The 25926-nt window shown below is 35.6% G+C and overlaps 2 protein-coding genes across 2 annotated transcripts in view; one reads left to right on the plus strand and one right to left on the minus strand.

Moving 5' to 3' along the window:
* cerkl (CERK like autophagy regulator) overlaps nt 1–12573 on the plus strand; it is a 58070-nt gene extending 45497 nt beyond the window's left edge. The window contains exons 7-13 of the mRNA XM_079881998.1: nt 4343–4520; nt 4748–4804; nt 5074–5105; nt 7317–7425; nt 9107–9203; nt 11027–11226; nt 11796–12573. Of these exons, the coding sequence (XP_079738124.1) occupies nt 4343–4520; nt 4748–4804; nt 5074–5105; nt 7317–7425; nt 9107–9203; nt 11027–11226; nt 11796–11877 (755 nt within the window). The 3' untranslated portion in view covers nt 11878–12573. The remainder of the gene's footprint in view (nt 1–4342; nt 4521–4747; nt 4805–5073; nt 5106–7316; nt 7426–9106; nt 9204–11026; nt 11227–11795) is intronic.
* A 401-nt stretch (nt 12574–12974) lies between these two features.
* The window catches only part of itga4 (integrin alpha 4), a 31683-nt gene continuing 18731 nt past the window's right edge, over nt 12975–25926 (minus strand). The window contains exons 16-28 of the mRNA XM_079881997.1: nt 21140–21292; nt 20974–21050; nt 18812–18959; nt 18576–18674; nt 18413–18489; nt 17740–17829; nt 17550–17637; nt 17356–17463; nt 16164–16292; nt 15956–16081; nt 15311–15409; nt 15091–15210; nt 12975–14583 (exon numbers count right to left, since the gene is read on the minus strand). Coding sequence (XP_079738123.1) covers nt 14497–14583; nt 15091–15210; nt 15311–15409; nt 15956–16081; nt 16164–16292; nt 17356–17463; nt 17550–17637; nt 17740–17829; nt 18413–18489; nt 18576–18674; nt 18812–18959; nt 20974–21050; nt 21140–21292 — 1401 coding nt within the window. The 3' untranslated portion in view covers nt 12975–14496. The remainder of the gene's footprint in view (nt 14584–15090; nt 15211–15310; nt 15410–15955; nt 16082–16163; nt 16293–17355; nt 17464–17549; nt 17638–17739; nt 17830–18412; nt 18490–18575; nt 18675–18811; nt 18960–20973; nt 21051–21139; nt 21293–25926) is intronic.

Raw genomic sequence — 25926 nt, forward strand, 5'->3', positions numbered from 1 at the left:
AGTGTTACTTCTGGCTGGCAGTGTTCGCTTTGGCTTTAGGATTGCATGTTCCTATCTGTCTGTCTGTCTGTGAAGCGTTTTTGAAGTTAGCACCAATATGTCTGGGCCATTGTGTCGACTGTGCAAGCTCTCCTGGGCTTAGCTTAACAGACAAGCGGATTTGGCTTGTGTCAGGGGATTACACGCACAAGCTAAGCTCACGTCCTCCAAAAAAAAAAGAGAATGAACACATACTGACAAAAATGGCGCTTTATAGCTGAATTACAATTGGGATGAACACAATCAGAACCGCACAATAGAATTACCGAATTAAGTTGAGTTCAATTTAATTAGGTTCTTTGTTGTTACTTTATTATTGTTCTATGTGGATTACTGAAAATGTTTAATTTGGTGATATTTTGTTTTCCATTCACAGGCTTCATAGATAGCAAAGCAATAGTTCACTCAAGAATTACATGGACATTGAAAATCATGTCATTATTTACTCACCCTCATGTCATTCCAGAATGCTGTACACTTTTATTTAATTCTGGAGAAGACAAAAAAAAAGTATTTTTAGGGATTCATTTTAGGGAATCTTCATATAGTTATTTTCCCTTGACAATCAGGCTTAAAATATGTATATATATATAAAAAACAGCATAAAACGCACCATAAAAGTAGTCCAAATGGCTCATGCACTATATTCTAAGTATTATGAAGTCATACTATAGCTTTGTGTGAAGAAAAAACAAACAATTTAATTTTATAAAATAAACAATAGTTCTGAGGCACTCAAAGGGAAAATAACTATTTTCTAACTATTTTTCAATAGTTCTGAGGCACTCAAACATTTTTGGATCTCCAAGCTGAAGAGCACTCTGTCATCACTCAGCCTCATGTCATTCCAGAATACTGCGGGTTTTTTTTTTACTTCTGTATAAGACCAAATGGGACTTTTATGGAAACTTCAGTTATTTTCCAGTGTTGGGGGTAACACATTACAAGTAACTCGAGTTATGTAATCAGATTACTTTTTTCAAGTAACTAGTAAGTAGCTTTTTTATAAAAGTAATGCAAGTTACTTTGTTTTCTCATTTATTGACTGAGAGCTCTCCAGTCCCTATGTTGAGAAAAATCGTGATGAAGTGCAGAGGCGTTGTGTGTGAACATGATGGTTTTTGTAGTTCTAGACTAAATGTGAGCATACCTTTACTAATCTCACTTGCACAAAAAAAAGATTCAGTATTCCTCAAAATGAATAAAATCAGTGAAATTCTGAATCAGAATACTGCACAAACCTCCAAAAATGAAATATGTTAAATAAAACAAATATTTTTATGCATTTAATCTCACTTTATTGACCAATGTACTTGCTGCTGACCTTCAATGATTCAGTTAAACCATAAGCATTGTTTTTATTGGTGAAGTAAATGTTGAACTTTCTTCTCCTGCATTCTGTTCTTCTGCAATCCAGAATGGGCTGCACCCTCTAATGTACACTTGTGAATTTGCATTTCCTTCAGCTTTATTATTTAAATTTTGGTGTAAAAGGGCCTTTACATTTGACCCCCCTTAAAAAGTAACTAAGTAACGCAATTAGATAAGGGAGTAACGCAAAAATCGTAGTGCATTACACTTTTCAAAGTAACTTTCCCCAAAAGTGTTCTTTTCCATACAATGACCATTAAAATACATCATATAATTAGTCCATATAACTGGTGCACTCTATTTTACTACTTCTGAAATATTAAATATGATAGCTTTGCGTGAATAACAGACTGAAATTTAAAGGGAAAGTAAAAAAAGAAAGAAAACACTCAAGTCATTCCAGAATGCTATACTGTGTTATTTACTTCTGTAGAAGACAAAAAGAGATTTATTTTTTTTGTGAATTTCACAGTTATTTTCCATACATTGACAATCAGGCTTCAAAATGTACACAAACAGCACCATATAATTCGTCCATATGACTCATGCACCATATTCTTAAGTCTTATGATAGCTCTGTCTGAAGAAAATACTGAAATTTCAAAGCTATATTTGACTATTTCTTCTGTGGAACTCAAATATATTGAAGAACGGCTCAGTGTTTTTTTCCATGCAATCAAAATTAGTTAATGGAGTCCAATGTTGTTTGGTCCCCATTGACTTTGATTGTATGGACAAAAACATTTTAAACATTCTTAAAAGTTTCCTCTTTTGTGTTTCACCCAAGAAAGTTAGTCATACAGGTTTAGAACAACATGAGTGACAACAGAATCAAATTTTTTGGGTGAAATATCCCTTTAAAATAACAAATCTGGATTGTGTGACAATATCGGATGACAAACCCTCAGAACTGGTGAGTGCCTAAAACTCTCCGGCCCAGTTCTTTTCTCGCTTGGCTGCAGACTCGGATGATTAACCCGATCTGACCTCCACGTGTGAGAGAATGCGTCTCATCGTTAAGTCCTCAGAATTGAGCCATATGGCGGTGTAACTCATAGCTTTTGACTAAAGGGAGGTGTGAGTTTTAAGAACGAGTGTTGAATTTCTTTTGTTCGCCGAGATTGGCACCTTTTCTGTGCACCGCGGTACACTCGCTATCTCAGCAGGAACGTTGAGAAACATCCTCGTACCGTTGTGATTAATTGCTCCATCAAAACATTGTGGCTCTCTGTACGAACCGCTGAGCTAAGTGTAGGCACTCGCTCAGCAAAAGACAGCTTTTCCTTAGAAGACATTCCTGTTAAGCGAACTGAATTTAAAACAACACGTTTTCTTTCTTTACTCCACAAAGTGTCTGGCTTTTGTTGCTGCAAGGCAAAAGAGAAACATCAACGGCACATAAGACACCTGACACGAATGAGAGCGTAATGCCTATTTAGGAAGGCCAATATAGGGCTTGTTCATTTCTAATTAAGCAATATTTACGCATGTGAATAAGGCCAACTGGCGGGATTTGGAAGGATCCAATGAATAATTCATGAGCAGGGAGAGTGTATGCATGGGGAGACAGAAGGAGGTCAGGAATGTGCCGGGCTACAGGGACTGGACTCAACCAATGGGCCACCAGATCCAGTCATTCCTGCTCACTCCGACATATGCAATGAATTAACTCATGAGATGTCACAATGACACTTGATAGATGACTCTATTGTTTCTAATGGACTAGAATTACATTTGGTGATTATATGATGCACATTTACATTTACATTTACATCTACTTAAATATGCACATATACATGCATGCACATATATGCAAATACATATTGATTATATACTGCCGTTCAAAAGTTTGGTCAGTACAATTTATTTTTTGAAAGAAATGTATTATTTTATTCAGCAAAGACAGATTCAATAAATGAAAGTGTGTTGTTAAAAAAGAAATCGATATATATATTATATAATATAATAATTATATATATATATATATATATATATATATATATATATATATATATATATATAATATACTACATACATACACACACACAAACACATACAATTTCACATACAGTATATATCACTTATAAACATAGTTAGGCTACATAACTGTTTGCATCTGTTATTATCATGCTATCATAACGCGCTCCTAACATGAACTGCACGGGGCATTCGATTGACAATTTCAATAGAGCATATATTGGGGTAAAATAGTCAAACATTGGATAAAATCAACCATTTTAAATTAGATTGAACTGTTTTTCCCCCCACCATTTTTGGTACCGAATACAATATATTTATAATTAAAACCGGCTCTCTCTTTTCAACCATCATATCTTTTTTTTCCTCAATTGTGGCTGTGTCGGAGGACGCATTCCAAGGTAGGAAGGCACTTCCAAATCCAATAGTTATCTTCACATCCTGTCTCCTAAGATACCTTCATCTGATTGATTTTCGCTGCCTTTGATATCCCACAATCATATGCGTTCAATCCGTGACAGTTGAGCTAAAAAATAATAATAAAGATGTCTGAAAGATGCTGTTGGTGGTTAGTTTGGCCCTAAATGTACGTTTACCACTTTTTATTTCTTTCTAGTGAGAAATTACTATTAAATATTAGCTTAATTTTTCACCAAAGCTCTCTCTATTTTGTTGTATTGTTATGCTGCCAAAGTCTGCAAAGGCATCAAGTCAACTGCCTAAGCTTTCGGACGTGGCCCTTGTCGCAGTGCTTTTTGGGATCACTTTCTTAATGAAGGATGCATGCCATACTACTTTCGAGTTTGGTCTTTTTAAAAGAGCTCTAATCTACATGTGTAATGGGTCTTACCACCCCTTGAGTGGCTGTAGTGTCTTCTGTTTCTATTGGTTTTGAACTCTTTCTATGGTGTACCTAGTTCCTCTACATACTGACATTGTTACGTTGCTGTTCTAGGTCATCATCAGCCTGTGGACGTGTGCAGCTTTAGCTGTATGGGTCGTCTGGTGAGGTTCGGTTTCTCTGCCATGTTTGGTTTCGGTGGGCGGACGCTCGCACTGGCAGAGAGACACCGCTGGATGCCACCCAGCCAGCGTCGCGAGTTCGCTCTCATTAAAACACTGGCAAACCTCAAGTAAGCAGTCTCTCTTTCTCAGTTGAGTTGTCAGCTGTAGCTGTCTCTCATCTGGTGGGCTCCAAGGAACTGGCTGGTGCTCTATCAAATCTGGGATTAGTGTCAGACCAGCCTGGCACAGCACACATGGGCACTGTCTTTTAGAAATCCTTATCATAACACTCCATCTAACGTGTTTGTTCTCTTTCCTCGTGTCCCTCCCCAACTGACCGATGGTGCCTGTGAAGACCTGAAGACTGCGAACTGTCCTTTATAACCAGCAGAGGAGCCGAGGATCAGACAAAGTGTGTTAAAGCACATTTTTAAGGTTTTCTCGACCCTCATCCCCATCCAAATTTCAGCGTAATTATTTGAATGTTATTTTAAATAAACCACCCCCTGCTTAATTGGCCATTGGAAGGAAATCAAAATGCTGGAAATGCTGAAGGTCACCCAGCTAATGCTAATAAGGCAGGCTGCCCCACACTGGGAGGAGTCCATACAACTCCATTATTACTCAAATGCTGTTGATGGTTGTGCATTAAAAAAAAAAACATCTCTTTCTTTTATACAGAGCGGAGCGAAACAGAGATGGAGAAGCCATTTGTGAGTACAGCTAAATTAGGAGACATTTTTGAAGATATTGCACCGCTATAGCCTGCGTATATCTGCTTCATTGGGCAGCAAATCAGCTCTCGGCTAATAAGTGTTTCCTATGAGAAACAAAGGGGTAGTTCCTCAAGGGGGTGTTTACCGGCCGAATTAAAAGCTGAATTCTCCATTGGGCTGCGTTCAAATAGGCCTAGTTTTCTTTCTTTCTTTTTTTGCTTTATTGGAGACTGGACATTCAAACACAATACTATGGAAGCTTGTTTCCGCCACTAAATAAAAAAATAAAAATGGAATTGCGACTTATCTCACAATTGCGAGTTTACATCTTGCAATTCTGATTTTATGATTGAATTGCAAGTTTATATCTCGCAATTCTGACTTTATAACGCAATTGCGAGAAAAAGTCAGAATTGCAAAAAGTCAGAATTGCGAGTTTATATCTTGCAATTCTGACTTTATTTCTCGCAATTGCAAGTTTATATCTCATAATTCTAAGAAAAGTCAGAATTGCGAGATGTAAATTCACAATTGGGAGAAAAAAAAGTCAGTTTTTTTCAATTGTGAGATAAAAAGTCGCAATTATCTTTTAAATTGTTTTATTCCATGGCGAAAACAAGCTTATACACTACAAATCTGAAAAAGATTATTTTATTTTTTTTAAATTCCTGGTATCACAAATGACTTTGATTGGTTCATATGGTCCATCTCCATCAGCGCTGATAAAGTTACATGTTTCAATGCTCATACATATCAGTACAGCAGCGGTCTGGATGACAATGCAGTGCACTGAAAAAAAAAAAAAAAAAATAGACATATAATATAATAATATTATGGTAACACTACAATAATTTCTAAAATAACCTAACAATGAGCAATACATTTGCTACAGTATTTATACTTGTTAAAGGAGAACTTACATTTTTTTGTAAATTTGGAGTGCTGTCAGTACAGAGAACAACGACACAAATCGGTGTTGCCTACACCGTGTTATCCTCTTTTTAAAATTTGCACCCTGTTGACTTCAATGGGGCAAGTTTTAAACCTGCTTTTAGCCTCTTAACATCCTTGATGTGTCATTACAAGTGCACAGCCATGTGAGTGATTCCTTTAGTCAACACGCGGTGAATCTGACTGCAGTAGATGTGAAAGATATGAATAAAAATTAAGTTAATTCGGCCAACGCTCATACCTGTATTTATTTCCTGTTTTCGGTCGAAGTCCATATAGTCGATTGTCGAGTTCACGCACGTGATCATAGGTAGCTAAGCAACAGTGGAGAACTCAACAATCGATTACTATGGACTTCAACCGAAAACAGGAAATAAATACAGGTATGAGCGCTGGCCGAATTAACTTCATTTTTATTCATATCTTTCACATCTACTGCAGTCAGATTCACCCGTGTTCACTCTGAAGGAATCACTCACATGACCTGTGCACTTGTAATGACAAATCAAGGATGTTAAGAGGCTCAAAGCAGGTTTAAAACTTGCCCCATTGAAGTCAACAGGGTGCAAATTTTAAAAAGAGGATAACACAGTGTAGGCAACACCGATTTTTGTCGTTGTTCTCTGTACTGACAGCACTCCAAATTTACAAAAAAAATCAATATTAAAATTGACCGGAGTTCTCCTTTAATATTATTTACTAGTGTATATTGTTTAAAGCTTAGTTCCATTACATAATATAAACAGATAAAACTTTGGGTTTTAATAATGTATTATTAAATGTTGAAAAGGACATTAACCAAGATGAATAAATGCTTTAGAAGTATTTTTCATTGTTAGGTCATGTTAATTTAACTAAACTAAAATTAACAAATGGAACCTAATTATAAAGTGTTACCTATGGTATTGTATTGCATTGTAATGTATTGTAGTAGAGAAAAAGTGTCAATAAAAATAATTGGTATATAATATATTAGTCAAAAAAGTAAGGATCATTAAAAAAATAATAGGCATAATAGTCCAAAAGGAATCATCATTAAACATAATAGGCATATCATATAATATAATGTAATGTAAAAGTCAAAAAAGTAACGCCATCATACCTGACCATTTAGAAAAATCATCCAGGTCGCTGCTCAAGGACCAGCTCTTTCATGCACACTGCTATTTTATGATCTGCTTTCACATTAAAAACATTCAAGTGCACCAACAGTGTGAGTACTATTTGCACATGGAAACACTCTCTCTGTTTTAATAGGTGAGGGTGACTCCTGGCAGACCAGACACGGCCTGTACCTGAATATCAGCATCATGGCTATTCCCTGCCTGTGTTCAATGGCCCCCAGGGGCCTGGCTCCAAACACCAGGTCAGAACCTCTTCCACACTACCTCAATCCGCTCATTAGCAAACTGACAACATCCTTCCAAGATGCTTTACATTTTAAGTCAACACATTTTACTTTCATAATGATACAACATGATATATATTGGCAAGGCTTGATTTTATACACTACCGTTCAAAAGCTTGGGGTCAGTAAGTCTCTTATGCTCACCAAGGCTGCATTTATTTATTTAAAAACACAGTAAAAACAGTAATATTGTGAAATATTCCATTTTTTTAAATAACTGTTTTCTATTTTAATTAATTTTAAAATGAAATCTATATGAATTTTCAGCATCATTGAAAGCTCTCAGATTTCATTAAAAATATCTTCATTTGTGTTCTGAAGATGAACGAAAGTCTTACGGGTTTGGAACGACGTGAGTTTGAGTAATTAATGACAGAATTTTCACTTTTGGGTGAACTATTTCATTAATACAGTAGGAGTGATGTTAGTTCTTGTCATGACGCTCGCAGTGGCGATTCTGTTAAACACATCCAAATCTGTCACCAAATCTTGTTCTGAGACCTCATAATGTACAAACTAAGCACTGCCCTCAATCCTTCAGACTATGTGCCCAAAAAAAGCAAGTAAGATGGGCTCAGTAGTCAGGTCCAGGAGACCAGGTCAGTGTGTCAGCAACATGCAAGGCCAACTGAGTCTTCAGACTTGTTTTCTGGCCCATGCCGTGGGCGTTTCATGTGTGAAGACGGGTAGACTAGGCCAACATAATCCTGAAGATTGGAATCAGTGGTTGGATCAGACTCCTAAGGTCAAAGCCACCTAACTGGACTAATCAGCACATAATTACTCTGATTAAAGGGAGTGGCTGGTTAGACTTAAGGACTGAGCATCTGTCCACGGGCCTCAACAACCCCCTCTCCTTCCTGTATTTAGAGAGCGACACAAGTTAAGCTCAGCTTCTCGTAAGCACCATCTTTAGTGGGGGTCACAGGGTTCTCATTGCAAGAAATCATTTGTTTGTTTCTGCTCTAAAAATATCTGAAGGACCTTTAAACACGATGCATTCACTAGAAGTAATTAATGACAGAACGTTTTTGGGTGCCTTTAACATTAACAAAGCTTTCAGGTGCTTGCAATCTAGACAATTTGATTGAACATGGTGGGACCGATTTAGTTTGGTTGCATTGCATAGCTCATAAAATACTTTCAGACTACAGATTTTCTTTTATCACAGATATTTAGAATTAAAGGGATAGTTCATCCAAAAATTAGAATTCGGTCATCATTGACTCACCCTCGGTTGCTAAATATCGAGGATGGCAGTTTTCACATTTTTATGCACATATTTACAGAGGTTTGAATTTAGTGGAAATCTAATTCTGTCTGGACCTATTTCTACCTTGAAGCTCCCATTTACATTGTCCACTGATGTGTAGATATGGGACAGTCCAAGTGTGCTCCATATATATTTATAGACCTGTGGTTAAACAAAATAGAAACTGGTTTATACAATTCTCATTACCTCTTAACCATATGAAAAGTGTATGGGCTTATTATAATGCTGAATTGGCTTTCTCATCATGATGTGCATTGCCGCAGACTCAGTGTTATCTCCATACACGACAGGCACACAAGTAATAGTTTGCATTAACAAATGTTGCACCTAAGCACAATAAATGTGAACATTTTCTGTCTACCGCAGGCTGAACAATGGCAGTATGGCGCTGATCGTTGTTGACAACACATCCAGGTCAGAATTCATCAAGCACTTGAAGAGATACGGCAGCACAAACAACCAGGTGAGGTCACCTGTGCGAAGCCAGAGAACTTTCTTAACTCACATCAGCCTGATACACAGGAAATCCAGCCCACGCAAATAGAGTTAACAACCTCCACAGCTTAAGCAGAATTAGCATACTGTCAAGTCAAATTAGTCGCTGATTGTCAGCTTCCCACAAAACACTTTTCAGGCTAATACAGATTAGCCCATTTCAGAGCCTGTCTCTTCTTTTTTCTTAAGCAATCCAATCTAGAGATGTTTGTTAACCCACATTCTATAAATAATCTGTGTATGTTGCGGCGTCGACCTACTGCTACTTCACTCTCCTGTCATTGTGCAAAGCTGTGTCAATTTCAGGGTCTCTGCTGTACTATTAGGCCTTTATTGTCCATTTTAAAAGAGCTTGTGTGTGTTCACTTCATTTACATGAGGAAAGCAATGTAGAAAGTCAAGTGCATTTTAACAGTGGTTGAATCTCACAAAGAAAAAAAAGGTCTGGGTCATATTTGGCCTTAACATCAAAGAAAGATGTAAGAAATTACACGAAACTACAAGAAAATGGGCTATTTCTAACCCATTAAGACAAAAAAAAAAAAAAAACTAAAGTGAAATATATATATATATATATATATATATATATATATATATATATATATACAGTATAGTATTATTTTAAAGGTAAACTATGTACGTATATATCATTGTGTTCATTCATCTTTTTACATTGAGTTACACTGAAATAAAATGCAAATATATTACATGAGAACATGAGTTGTGTATAATGGGAATTAATCTCAAAAAAGGAAAAAACTTGCTTTAAGATACATTACAGTGTGGAGAATTTGGGAAATGTCGAGAAAATGTGCTTAATTATGTGCAAAAACATAAGAAAAATTTCATACTTATAACATATATGGCAAATAGACATTTTTAGTGTTTGGTATTTGTATTACATTATGGTAGTGCTGGCTTTTCATTTATGATTTATGCTGATTTAAAAAAAAATGGAATGCAGTAAAAAGTACTGTAGGACAGTAATGAGAATCTGATGAAACTCATTGATAATAATGGGTTTTAAAAAAATGACTGAAATGTAAAACATCTTTATGCATTACAATAATCCGAATTTAGGGGAGATTTTGTTTAAATGTCATTTAAATAAATAAACACTGGTTCTAAGTACAGGCTCAGCTTTTATACAGAATTTAATTTCCTTATTTTAAACGGGTGAAAGTGACCTGGTCATGTTTTTGTGACATTTACGGTCAAATCAATTTGTGTGAACTCATCACAAAGAGACAGAACAGAAAAAAATTAAATAAATCATGCAATTGATGAACAATGACTGCTGGGTCAGAGTCATTATTACTCAGAATACTAATATACATAGTTTAAAAAAAAGAGTAAATGGTACTTACATAAGATCTCTGCAGTGAGGTATTATGACTTCTAAGCAAGAATTTGACAGACATACCCGGTTATCATTATAAAAGGATATACAATATGATGTGTTGAAAGCCCAGTCCTGGCCTGGTTCTGTATCCAAGTTCACTCCAGTTCACACACACACACACACAGGGCTGAAGCAGGCTGATGAGGATCAGTTGTTCATCACTGCCTCCTTGTGGACCTACATTAAACTACAGCCTCAAATAAGTCAGATTCAAATAAACAGTGCAAACAGCTGCACATTACAAAACACATCATAAAAGCCCAGACAGAAGAGTTCTGATATATATATATATATATATATATATATATATATATATATATATATATATATATATATATATGATATACATATATCAACGACTTCTATAACGCTTCTGTATTCTTCTGCAGTTTGGTTTCTCTTTTATCGAGACACACACTGTAAAGGCTGTGAGGCTGCGGCCACGCTCTCAGGGAAGCTGGGCTGAAGACGTCTTGGAGGAGAACGAGGAGAGCGATTCAAAAACAATGCCTATCATCTCCTCTGAAGGAACATACCCCTGGAACATTGACGGAGATCTCTTAGAGGTCACATCTGAACTCCTGATCAGGTGAGACACTCAAGTCAGTCATCGAGACAAATTTACAGCAGAACTCCATTATTAGAGGTTGTGTATTGCAGTGATGTCACAATAGATAAGAGGAGACTCTTAACCATAGTAAATTCACTGTAATATACAACTTTGACTGTCATTGCTTTTTAGGTTGCACATATTATAATATCATATTCAAAAACCTACGGATGCACAGATATGCAGATTTTATGGGCAAAAGCACCATAAAACGAACATAAAAGTCAGAACTTTCCATCTTATCAGTGAACAAGTCAAATCCCTATTTATTTGCAAAACAGTAGTCGTGATAGCCACTGAATACTTTCACAGGTTGAACTTCACATGACCTGTGTAAGCGCAGGCTGTGTTGTTTTAAGGCACTACAAACATTATATAAGCAGCACTTGATAAGAAAATTCCTAATTCATCTTCTTAAAGCTGCAGAAAGAGTGTCAGAAGAATAAACAGAACAGTGTGAGCTTCTAAGAAAAAGGGAGGGATGTGTGCATATTTCAGATAAATCCTTGTAATGTTTAAATGTAGTGACAACCCTGTTTATTTTCCAGGGTTCACCCGCAGCTCCTCACACTCTTTGGAGCCGAAGTGGAGGAGGCGGAGGAGTCGCCAGTTAAATGCAGCTGTATCTGAACACACAACCACACACACAAAAAGAGAGATTGTGCTTGATGCAAGCGCTAAGAGAAACTGAACGAACAAATTGCACAAAGCAAAAGCTTTAACATGTATAGAACATTTTATGTCAGAGCAAAAACAAAATGACACACACTACATTCCAGTGCATAAGAATTTAAATTAAAGCAAAGTACATTTTTCAACCATTTTTTAAGAAAAACAAATAAAAACATTAACCTATTAAAAAAACCTGATAAAAAAAAAGCAATGTGCTAGTCCCTGAACAGTAGCGTTATTTTTTTATTATTTTTTACTTGTATTTTTTATGTCACAAAAAACACTGACAAGCAACCCATCTTGATATGGTTTCCCAAATCTAAACATTATGTCCCACATTTTTAGCTTTGATTCTGACAGGACTGTTTGGTCTTACTATCCTTTCAGGTCTCGTTCATACACCGTCACCAACACACACAAGATCAGCTGACTTTCCCACATTTTATGCATGTATTTTTGGGGGAAATGGATTTGAAAATATCACTATTTTTATTCAATTCATATTTTTTTTAATCTTTAAAAAACTTTTTTTATTCATACAATTAATCAACATCATCTTTGTTTCTTATAACACAGCACCAAAAATCATTCAGCATATGATGACTTATTTGGCATGATAATCAGGTTTTGTAAATAAATTAAATCAGACCATCCAACTTTGACTGAAAATACAAAAACTAATTTTCTTTGTAATTTCATAGAATTTTTGTTTATATTTCAGTGCACATTTATAGCTTCAGCTTAGTTTTCGCTGTTCTGCAAACTCCCATTGTTTACCTAATTATTGAATTACTTCTTGTTCGATGCTATTTTTGTAAACATTTTCATTAGCACCCTTAGCTAAAATATTTCCTAATTGAACAGACAAAAGGGGCAGGGGATGAGTGGATCTTTGAATGACGGGCACGTGAGAGGTGATGGTGCTGTGTGTATTTGCGCAATATAAAATGAATACACACACACTCTTAAGCAATGGCTGGAAGCCAGACACATGCCAATCTCGTCACTCTTCTGTAGCGCAGTACAGACACACAACAGCAGCCTCCTTTGCTCCGTTTCCATGGCGCCCAGCCAGAGTACGCGGAAAACACTCGCTCCTTCCATCTGGCGTCTCCGTTCAAACTTCTAACTATTGAACTCAGCGGCGAGAGTTTGGGAGGAGAGAGAATGCGTGTCATTTCCTCCTTTTTTTGCAAGGAGAACCGATACCGCAGTGATGCATAGGTGCGAAAACCCCTATCGTAGCAATATTCTGTTTCGGGGAGGGGTGACGGAAAGATCCTGTGTCACCTCTGTGGAGGGTGTACTAACATGCGGGTGTAAAATAGCGAGTCTCTCTTCGGAGATACACAAGCATAACCTTAGCAAGAAAGGCTACAGCAGTGCAGTTTCTCCTTTACAGCAGGCCAATAGCCAATATGTTCAGTGATCGTAGGCAAACCTGTGATGAAACTATTAGGCTCTGTTCCAAAACCTAGCGAGCTTCCTTGTCGTCCATGCAGCCTACATAGGCAGCTGTTTTTAAGACAGCACCAAAACTCAATTACAGACGACCAACCATAGTTGAGACTCGGCTCACGATTGATTTCAGTTGGATTTTAATGTTAGAAGGTTGCCGTCAAATCTATTAATCATGATTAATCGCACCTAACAAAAGTTTGTTTTATATGATGTCTACATTATAACATTTATATTAATGTTAATTAATTAAATGCTGTTCTTTTGAACTTTCTATTCATCAAAAAAAAAACATAGTGAAAAATTATCATGGTTTCCTCAAACATATTAAGCAGCTCAACTCTTTTCAACATTGATAATAATAAAATAATGTTTTAAATGCTAGAATGATTTCTGAAGGATCATGTGACACTGAAGACTGCAGTAATGAAGCTGAAAACATCACTGGAATAAATTACATTTGATAAATTGTCATTTTAAATTATAATAATATTTCACAATATTACTGTTGTTTGATCAAATAAATGCAGCACTGCGGAGCACAAGAGACCTATTTTAAAAAAGCATTAACATAAAAAAGTAGTGTACATATATTATTAGATATTTTAATTTGATTGATTTTTGGTGTGGAATAAATTATATTCATAATTAACACTCTCTCACTTTGACTCCGCTCATCACAATGCATTTGTCGCACTGCCTTAGACTTTGTCCAGAAGGAGGTGTCTTAATGGTTCCTACCTTTTGGAACAACCTTCACACTTTAAAAATGCTGCCTACATAGGTTGCTCACTAGGTTTTGGAACAGAGCCGTAATGTTCTATAGCGACCGTACATTCTGAAGTCCTTTTCTCCCTTGGCACGACAGCCCCGGAGCGCGTCTGTGAGCACATTAGCATGTTCCATACTCTAAAGTGCATTGGCTTCATCCTGCCGACAGAAAATGCAGATTCTTTTGACGGTCTTTGACAGTCTCTTTCAACAGTCTTGATCGCTTTGTGATGAATGTTTTGAGCCATTACGGTTAATGGCCTTAGGTTATCATGAGTCCAGCTCTTGGTGTCTTCATGGTTTGTCCATGCCATTCTGACTGGTTTTGTATGTGGTGCAAATCCCATATTATGACGTGCTCTCTTTCTTTGGTACATAATCCCAACTGTCCCGTCTAAACTTCTCATCCGTCAACTTCCGCTTAAAGAATCCAAGCTAATAAAAGGAAGAGGATGTATTATTGTCAATAAGCAAAAGCACATCTCAATTTCAACTTCAACTTTCAATTTCAACAAAGATGTTTCTTCTTTTGTATATTTGCTTTGTAGGGATAAATCTACTAATTGGTAGGTTGTCTGAATGACTATTCGGGCTCATTCGAGCTTGTTTAAGGCTGCTAAATTTGCACATATACTGATAATTTAGAAACGAGTCTGAAATTATTCTTTAAGTTTATAATTGAAGGCAGTGGATTTGTTATTAAAGCAATGCTTTAATGGCATCTCCACTTCTTCAGTAGAGTTTTACTGTACTGACAGTTACAGTTACACTATAGTTTTACCAGGGTAAAGCCCAGCATGCTGTTAAACCCTCTATGAGATGATGCATCTCTAAAAAGCAATATCTTCACATATTTCAGGGCTAGCTTTAGTGAATTGATTTCTATGCTCTTAGTACTTCATTCCTGTAATTCCTCGAGAACATTTCATATGTGATACATACCTTCCAGAGGGTGAGGACAAGCAGTGCTAAAATGATCAGACCAACAATCAGACTGGATACTATTAGAAATATTTTCACAGCCGCCACAAGCTTAAGGCTGTACAGAGCCTGCAAGAATACCTGTAACATTGCACACATTTAAGTTAATAACAAGCAACAAAAGGTTGTAAATGCAGCATCTCATTATGCATCACTGGTTTTAGAGGTTCAGACTACTTACACTAGCAGAAATGTCATCCTTTAGTAAGATGGTGTTCGCATCCTTTACTGGTGAAATCAGGTCAATCATGCCTCGTATCATCATGACAGAGTGTCTGCCCTATAGGAAATAAACATGCATCAAGGTCATGTGTTTTAGTTGCTCTTTTGCATCTGTCAAACAATGTTTGCCTTTTTAATTTACTGCATCCGGTAGTCTATGAGGAACATTTATTGGCTATAATTGGAGGAGGCCCAACCAAGCCAAGCTTAAAGTCTAGCTGGCAATTCTTTTTTTTTTTTTTTAACTGTTGGCCAATTGTAAGTTTGAAAAACTGTGCAGCTTAATATTTATGTGGAAATCATGATGATGCATAAATAGAAGTCTTTTGTTACATTATAAAATGTACTTTGCTCAGTTTAATGCATCCTTGCTGAATAAAAGCAATCATTTCTTTCTGACCACAAACTTTTGATTGGTAGTGTATTTCAAATAAAAAAAATCACTTTTTAGATCCAGTGCATGCATATTCTAGAGCAATTAGACAGGCAAAAAGGCAATTGGCTCTTTTAAATGGAAGCCACAGTTTTGAGGGGTGCAATTTCTTCCAATTTAGTTTTGTACAAGTGGTCCATCTCCTTCTCCATGTCTCTAACCAACACTCACTGGACTCATCTGGAGAACCCTGGGGTTGAGCTCCACCTCCATATTGATGGTAACTTCTTTTCCAACCTCCAAGTCACCGAAGTGACACTCCACCATCCTACAGGTCTTATCTTCACGAGTACAGAACTGTAGAAAAACAGGGCATGAGAACTTCCACTAATATTTACACTAAACACACCAGAACTCATTACCATGACTATTAATTTACCATTGTGCGCTTGCTTTTTGGGGAGAAAAAGAATACAAGTTCCTTAATAAAGGAAGCGTCCGGGACGTCACAGTCATCAATAATCTGAACTGTATCGTTGTATCTCTGGAAGCAATGCCCAAGAGTTGTCTGTAAGACGAAAAAACAATATAAGTTTAAGTACAGATAAAGATGTGTACTTACAGATGTATAGCATAAGCAAAGTTATAGCTAATTATGTTACATGCTTATCATTAAGATGACTAGTAGGAATAGTTCATCTATCTATTCCATGAAACATAAAAGAACAGGTTCGGCAGAATGTCAGAAGTTCTGTTTTCCGTACAAGGAAAGTGAATTGTGATTTATACCACCAAGCTACAGATAGGATAATAAAGCATATGACTTGTGTGCTATTTCAGAATGAGGAAGAGATGAAATTTAAGCCATTGTCTAATAATAATCTTTCCTTGTTGAGGCGCTCAAATTTAGTTGTTGAGTTTTTCAAACTTGACATGTCACAATTGGTCACATGACACATGAGAACTAATGCAAATTTGCATCAAGTTTATCAATATGGGATACGGCATTGATGGTCATATATGCCATGAAAATTTAATGTAACTTTTTTTGTTCTTTTTCATCTTATACCATAAATCACAATACAGTTTCATTGTTTGGAAAGCAGAAGCACAAACATTCTGCCTACCATCTCCTTTAAAAAAAAAAAAGTTACACAATGGTGAATAACATAAGAAAATCCTATTTTTTTAATAAACTATTCCTCTAAAATACTGTATAGGTGCATTTAAAAAGAAAATGAAAGTCTTCTGCTCACCAAGGCTCCATTTATTTGTTTAAAAATACAGTGTATTTTAAAATGTAATTGATTGCTGTCATGCAAAGCTGAATTTTCAGCATCATTACTCCAGTCTTCATAATACTATTTTATACTATTATCAATATTGAAACAGTTGTGCTGCTTAATATTTTTGTGGAAACAGTGATACTTTTTTTCAGGATTCTTTGATGAATACAAAGTTTAAAAGAACAGCATTTTTTTAAATAGAAACCATTGTAAAATGATTAATGTCTTTGTCACGTATGATCAATTTAATGCATCCTTGCCGAATAAAAGTATGAATTTCATTCATTAAAAAAAAAAAAATCTTACACCAAACATTTGAACAATGTATATGCATGTAAATCTCACCTGTAAATCCGTAATCCTGATTAACTGGTATTTGTATGGCACCAGCATCAGAGGCAAGCTGATCTTTACTCTCGCATCAAGAGCTTTACTAGGACCTATATTTATCACCTGTAAGTTAATAGACAAACGAATCATGTTAAATGATTCATTAGTGCTTAATGACATTGTTATCTGTCTGATGAGCACTAAAATACCTTGTATGTATAATTGAACTTCTCAGGATAGCAGTCAACCGGCACAGACTCTTCTTCTCCGATCAGAAATGAAGTCGGAGAGACAAATCTGCAGAGGAAGGGAACACAGAAGCGTCCCGTAATTTGTCCTGTTATTCTTCTGACATCCACTTATGGAATCACATGTTCATAAGCAAGCCAGATAACTTACCCGTGTACATTGAGGTCAACTGCATATCTCAAGGGCAACGTAAGAACAGCCACGTTGTCTTGCTGAAGGTCTGTGTTCTCAAAGCTTTCACTGAAAACACACACATTAGATCGGTTAATGTTCACTATTGAAGAAACGCACACTGACCCCAAAAACTATCTGGACATGTAAACCAGTTAAAAATGTGTGAATGCAAGAAAACGGCTCAGATAAAAGGTGAAATTAGCATTTGTTTGCAGACGCCACTTAGTTTGATATTGTCCTATCTAATGAAACGACATGTTAAGTGTAGTTTAAGTGTCCAAATGCTTTTTGGGGTCATTGTATATCTGTAAAAGATCTTTCTACGAGAGGAAATGTTTAATGACTTTAATTATTGGAGTACAACCCTAATATACCCCGAGATTTCATTACAGGAACTCATTACATAGGCTATGTAAACATCCATCTTTAGATCCATTCCTCTGTTTTTCTCGTTTCTAATGGTAACGCTGAAAGCACACCAAACCTTTGAACGTGCTGTTTAATGCCTTTGTTTGTCTTTTGTGCTCTGATGATCAATTTACAAGTTTACGCATTGCAAGATGTTCTCCACAAATGTTTACATTTGGCTCAGATGCATTTGTATAAACCATCCATTGTAATGAATTCCTGAGATCTCTGGATCTCTTACCTCGTAGCATTGATGTTAATACTAAGATCTCCAGCGCTGCTGTTCTGCATCACATCCAGTAAAAATGTGATCTTGAGCTGGAAGAAAGAAAAGAGATGTTTACATTCCGACAAGACATGGTGACCAACAAACTCTTTTAACTTCCATTGCTAAAGACATTTACCTTTGAGAAAGGAGGGATGTATAAATTTCCAACATTGCAGTCCAGTCCGATGGCCACTTTATTCTCCTCTGCAATTCCACAGCTGACGTATTTATCTTCCTGAAATAATGTCACAATATTAAAGCACATCAATGGCAAGAGTCCATTAAAGGGCATCAGCAACACAAAGAGCTAAAAGCTGCCTGTGATATCTCAGACAGATTTGAACAAGAATTACTGAGACAAAATTAAAATACCTCTAGTACTTTGATGAAATGCAGGTTGCTGGGAAACCTCAGATGAAGTCTGGGTAGAAAAGCATCATCTCCACTGTTGAATATTGTGGTGTTTAACGTGAAGCTTTTTCCATTACCCAGAGCTAAATATGGCATTTTCATGTAGGATCTGTTGGGAAAAACAGTTATTTAGATTTTTAAAGTAGGAATGCACCGATATGAACAATTTGTCCGGTACCGATAACCGATAATTCTTTATATCTGAAAGCCGATAACCGATATATTGGCCGATAAATCTAAATCCAAATTTTACATCATTTTTGAGAGCCTTATTACAAAAACAAAAGTTTCATCATCATAATCCATGTCCAAAACACACAATTATATATAATTTTATGTAGCCGACATGACAGACTTGTGCTGCACGTTGCAATTAACTGAATTTTTGTGCACATCTGAAGCGTCTCATCTGAAGGAAATAATCCATTATTTATCGGCTTATATCGGACACATTTTCTTATCAGGCCAATAAGGATAACATTAAAAATGAACATATATCGACCGATCCCGATATGGTGGCCGATATATTGTGCATCCCTATTTTAAAGTTTAGATTTGATTTATATTTGATCCATTCTTTAGTCCATATAATTCAGTGAGGTTGACTCAGAGTGAAGTAAAGACTCGGATGGACGGATGGACGGATGGACGGACGGACGGACGGATAAAATGCTTTTTTTTTTATCTCAAAGACAAAAACAGCTGCAATTTTTGGCCCCAAATTTTTATAATTACAGATCTTAACAGCTGTTCAATATTTGACAAAACATTACACAATATGTTTTAAGCTACTTTAAAAGTTAAAATGAATGAAGAATATATATATCCGTTAGAAAAAAATATATTATTAATAGACTTTTAGTAAATATTTAAAACAAAAATGTAAAATTAGCATTTTTGCATTGCTATTAATAAAATTGTATATTTTATTATAAATGGACTAAAATATTTGTATTGTTTAAATATGTGTAGTATAATTAAATATTATATTCATGTTATTATATCAGGTGCAATATTTGTTTAAAAAGTAATTTTATGTCTCCAAGTTTATTGTAAATAAACTGCTTTTTCCTATATATATTAAGCTCACACGGTTACATAAACAAAACTGAAATTTTCATACACATAATCAAATCAAATTATGTGCATGACAATCTAAGGTAACATTTCAAACTAAATCAAATTACTAAAGTTGATATTGCGCAAACCGGTGCAAAAGCAAATATTCAGTGTCTTAACAACCAACTTTCTTTTATTATTTTTTAAATACATTTTATTTAAGAATACTTTGTTTTATATATAGTTATATTATATAGTTCATTTTAGAATATTTGCAAGACTCATTTTTCTAGAATTTAAAGGAATAGAATGTGTTTTATGGCCAGTGTTTTTCCTGCATCTGTTTGTGTAGCTTGTGCTCCGAGGGCTCAAGCCTGATGTTTCTCATCTAAAGGCACCAGGTGCATCTGGGAGACTGGAAAGCCACTCTCCCCCTCACTCTCTTTCCCTCTCTGACACACACACACACACACGCACACACACCTTATGAATAATCAGATCATGTATTATCACCAATGGGTGAGGGGGGTCCATAAATTAGTTTGCATACGGCTGCAAACATGATCCAAAATGCTAATGTGCACACTCACACTTGCGCCTCAATTGATTGAGTCCAAGAAATGCGATGCATAAAATGCCTCAATATAAAGCTTTGTCTACTGTGCATGCAGCTTTAATGAGTGTATTCATGAGGAGAGCAGATAATCTCAAAAAACCTCCTGTTAGTCACGAACAGAACCAGCACAACTAGAATATTTACAGACGTCTCTAGTTGTTCACGCAAAGTCAAGAAACCAAGAAATTCTGTTTTCAATGTTAATGAAGCCAATTTTAGATTTATTACGATTTTTTTTTTTTTTGCCAAAAAAAAAATTTTCCTCCAAATTTCTCATTATCATAATGCAATTTTATTTTATTTGCTTTACTGAATACAGTAATAAATGAGATTTTTATAATAAATTTCAGTAATAAATTTGATTTTGTGGTGTACTATGAAACAGACATTTCTCAGCGATTTCCACGAGATTCACCCATTTAGCATAGATTATGTGAAGATAACTTACTGGAGTAAAGCCAGATGAGCAGAAACCTGAAGGTTGGTTGAACAGTTTTCCAAGGCGCAATATCTGGCAAAGATGGTCTACAGAAAGAACGATTTCAAATCAGAACACATTATGAACTATGCTGAGGTTAATAAAGTGGCCACAGAAATGGAGAAGAAAAACTGACCTTGTTTCTCACGACATTGGCCAGTTCATCCTTCTGCTGTAGAATGGGTTTGAGAGAAGGCAAACCCCCTGAGTCCCTCTGTGCCAAACGGTGCTCTCCAAGTTCATATTTCACCTCAAAATGGATGGGTGTGAAGATATCACGGACATCTTTCTGCATACAAGAGAAATGAAACATAAAAACAAAATGATTACTTTTTATGAAGAAAATAACGAGAGCTTGCCCATCCAAAACTCACCTCTCTAATGCTAAGATTGCCGTCGTGTTCCAATACAGTTGCTAAGAGTTTTGAAATTGTGAGAAATTGATCTCACTTTATATTAGGGTCCAATTCTCACTATAAACTATTAACTATGACCTTTGCCTTGATAAACTCCTAATTACTTCCTATTAATAGTTAGTCAGGTAGTTGTTAAGTTAGGTATTGGGTAGGATTAAGAGATGTAGAATATGGTCATGCAGAATAATGCATTAATATGTGCTTTATATGTACTAATAAACAGCCAATATCCGAGTAATATGAATGCTAATAAGCAACTAGTTAATAGTGAGAATTGGACCCTAAACTAAAGTGTACCATGAAATTGTTACTTTTATTCAGTAAGGATGCATTTAATTGGTCAAAAGTGACAGTAAAGGCATGTATAACATTACAAAGGAATCTTTTGAAATTTTAAATGATGTTCTTTTGAACTTTCTATTCACAGAGAATCCTGAAAAAAAATATATCACGGTTTTGACAAAAATTGTAGGCCACAACTGTTTTGAACATTGATAATAATAATAAAAAAAATTAAATCTTGATCAAATCACATATTATTATAATAATTTTTGGAGTATCATGTGACACTGAACACAGGAGTAATGATGATGAAAATTCAGCTTTGCATCACAGGAATAAATTACATTTTTAAATATATTATCATAGAAAACAGTTCATTTAAACTGTAATGATGTTTCACAATATTGCTGTTAATAATCTATTTCTGATCAAATGAATGGAGCCCTGATGATCATAAGAGACTTTGTTTGAAAACATTGCCGACCCCAAACTCGTGAATGGGTTTATGACTTTTTTTATTCCTCCCATCTTAACTTCCCTCACCTCGGTGCAGATAATTAATGCAGGTAAGGTTTGCTCTGTCAGCTGTGATGGCCGTCTCTAATTGGGGGCTCAGTGTTTGCGAGTTGTCCTGTGGGGTCTCTGGGGCCTGTATTTAGCTGCAGGCGAGATGTGTGACCGGGGTTTTGGAAGCCTCTTCTATGGCCAGTGTAAATGAGCTGGACTGCAGCCACAACCACAGCCTCAGAGAGACGCTCATTTCTGCAGCAAAGGCTAAACTCAAAGTCAACGCTGTGAACTTGTGTCCTTCGCTCAGAATCTGGTTAGTGAATTCAGTCATTCACACATGCACACACACGCATCTAGTTTGTCACAGGCGTGTCTGACAAACAACAGACAACTGATATTTCAAAGAAACTGATGACTATCAATGGCATTTATAAGAGCATGAGAATGACTGGGTGTTTCCTTCGCACCTACATTCAGCACCAAGTTAATTTAGCAAGAACTGAAAGTGACACCTTCCTTTTTAAAATCCAGGCCTGGGACATTTGCAACTCTCAATGGCAATGTGGTAGAACAGCATATTAATGTGCCTTCAGTTTTGGGTGGAGTTACAGTAAATGCAGCTTAAACTTGATTACCACAGACAATAATATGAATTGTCACTTAGTTTGTGAAAACTATTTTCAGTAATGTATTTACTGAAATCTAGCAGGAAAGTGTGCCACAAGGTTTCAACCAGAAAAAAGGCAAAAATGTAAAGTTGTCTAAATCCTCCTTTTGAGGTGGAACTTACATTTATATTTATGAATTTGGCAGATGATTTTATCCAAAGCACCTAACATTGCATTCAGAGTATACATTTCACCAGTTCATGCATTCTTTGGGAATCAAACCCATTACCTTGGCGTTGCGAGTACCATGCTCTACTGGTTGAGATTAAGGACTGCACTTAAACTTTGTTCCACTAAAACAGCACTTTACTATGGAAGCCCGTTTCCGCCACGTTGAGTAAAAAAAAAAGATTCTTTAAGTCATAATAATGAGAAACTTTCTCATAATAATGACTTAATATCTCAGAATAATGAGAAACTTTCTCATAATTATGACTTAAACATCTCGTAATAATGAGAAACTTTCCTGAAATAACGACTTAACATCTCGTAATAATGAGAAAATTTCTCGTAATAATGACTTAACATCTCGTAATAATGAGAAACTTTCTCATAATAATGACTTAAAAAAAATATGTAGCGCTCCAAACAGAAAAATATTTTTTATTTTATCAACTGCATCGTGCAAAAAAGTGCAAAGTGCATGTGTTAAAAACAGAGTAGACACAAGCAAGAGTTAAAAACAGAGTAGACACAAGCAAACGTTTCAGAACATTGCTATCTTCAGTGCTGAAGCTTGTGTCTACTCTGTTTTTAACTCTTGCTTGTGTCTACTCTGTTTTTAACTCACATGCACTTTGCACTTTTTTGCACGATGCAGTTGATAAAATAAAAAATATTTTTGTAGACTTTTAGTCTTGAGTGGATCAGTGTGCGGCCAACCACCTTTTTTGTTCATTCTTCAATATATCATTGGCTCTACGCACATGTAGTACAAGGACCTGCAGTACAAGAACTTTTTTTCTGTTTTAAGCGCTACATATATTTTTTTAAGTCATTATTATGAGAAAGTTTCTCATTATTACGAGATGTTAAGTCATTATTACAAGAAAGTTTATCATTATTATGAGATGTTAAGTCATTATTACGAGAAAGTTTCTCATATTACGAGATGTTAAGTCATTATTACAAGAAAGTTTATCATTATTACGAGATGTTAAGTCATTATTACGAGAAAGTTTCTCATATTATGAGATGTTAAGTCATTATTATGAGAAAGTTTCTCATTATTATGAGATGTTAAGTCATTATTACGAGAAAGTTTCTCATTATTACGAGATGTTAAGTCATAATTACGAGAAAGTTTCTCATTATTACGAGATGTTAAGTCATAATTATGAGAAAGTTTCTCATTATTATGAGATGTTAAGTCATTATTACAAGAAAGTTTATCATTATTACGAGATGTTAAGTCATTATTATGAGAAAGTTTCTCATTATTATGAGATGTTAAGTCATTATTACAAGAAAGTTTCTCATTATTACGAGATGTTAAGTCATAATTATGAGAAAGTTTCTCATTATTATGAGATGTTAAGTCATTATTACAAGAAAGTTTCTCATTATTATGAGATGTTAAGTCATTATTATGAGAAAGTTTCTCATTATTACGAGATGTTAAGTCATAATTATGAGAAAGTTTCTCATTATTATGAGATGTTAAGTCATAATTATGAGAAAGTTTCTCATTATTATGAGATGTTAAGTCATTATTATGAGAAAGTTTCTCATTATTACGAGATATTAAAGGGACATTAAGTAGAATTTTCTCCCATCTAGTGGTGAAATTGTATTTTGCATTCAAACGAATAGTGCTCTACAGCGCCTCGCTTTTTAAAATGCGTGTTGCATCTACGGTAGCCGTTATGTACCAAAAAGCTAAGCTTCTAATAGCACTTCATCGAGTTTTCCTTCGGGTGAACTGGTTTGTTATTTCAAACAAACTGCAACTTGACACAATGAACAAACGAATGTTAGTTTTGAACAAACAAAACTTACAACCTTGTTTTTAGGACCTTCTCTACTTTACTCAATAGCTGCTATTCATCAAAGAGCCTGTTTAACTTTTAACTATAAATGTTATACTGTCTATAAACTAATAAAGTTCATAACCAAGCAATGAAAAGCTTGTAATTAAGACCGTAACAATGACTTACCTGTCGAGAAGAAAGCAGGCAACTTCAGCGTCTCTTTTGAAAGCTTTCTCCTGCATTAGCTATCCCGACATTAACCCTTGTTTTTTGTAATCTCCGATCACGCTTCCATTTACGGTCTATTTTGGACTTTTTCGACGACGAGGACTCCTTATCCTGTGACTCAGCATATGTATGGTCCTCCATTATAAATAACCGTGCAGTGCAGCCTTTTAAACTTGCCGCGGCAGTGACAAGCGCCTCTCTCTGCTCTGCTTCTCCGCTTCTGTTGACTTCAGTCACGTGACGCTGGCTCTGAACGAAAACGCGTTGTGGAAATGCATTGGCCTAGTACTTTTTGTCCCTCTCTGCTATTATAGTTTTTCAAGATGGCGGAACTACATGGAAGCCTCCATGGACCTACCCGTCCCATGTATATAAAGATAATAAATTCTTCGTTTACGAGGATAAGTCAGATCATTGGCATAGGTATTTGTACACCATTGAGGACATATTTATGATTAAAAATATTGCTTTTAGATAATAAAATACCTAAAAAGCTACACATTGTCCCTTTAAGTCATTATTACGAGAAAGTTTCTCATTATTACGAGATGTTAAATCATAATTACGAGAAAGTTTCTCATTATTATGAGATGTTAAGTCATAATTACGAGAAAGTTTCTCATTATTATGACTTAAAGAATCTTTATTTTTTTTACTCAACGTGGCGGAAACGGGCTTCCATACTGTACAGATAGTTATACACCAAAGAAAACAAAATTAAAGCTTTGAGCCCATCCATATGTTGTCTTTTACTGTAAACGACATACACTACTGTAAAAAAGTTTGGGGTCAGCAAGAGGATGCATTAAATTGATCAAAAGTGACATTTATAAAAGATTTATATTCCAA

This window comes from Squalius cephalus (assembly GCF_949319135.1).
Source record: "Squalius cephalus genome assembly, chromosome: 9".
NCBI classification, from domain to species: domain Eukaryota; kingdom Metazoa; phylum Chordata; class Actinopteri; order Cypriniformes; family Leuciscidae; genus Squalius; species Squalius cephalus.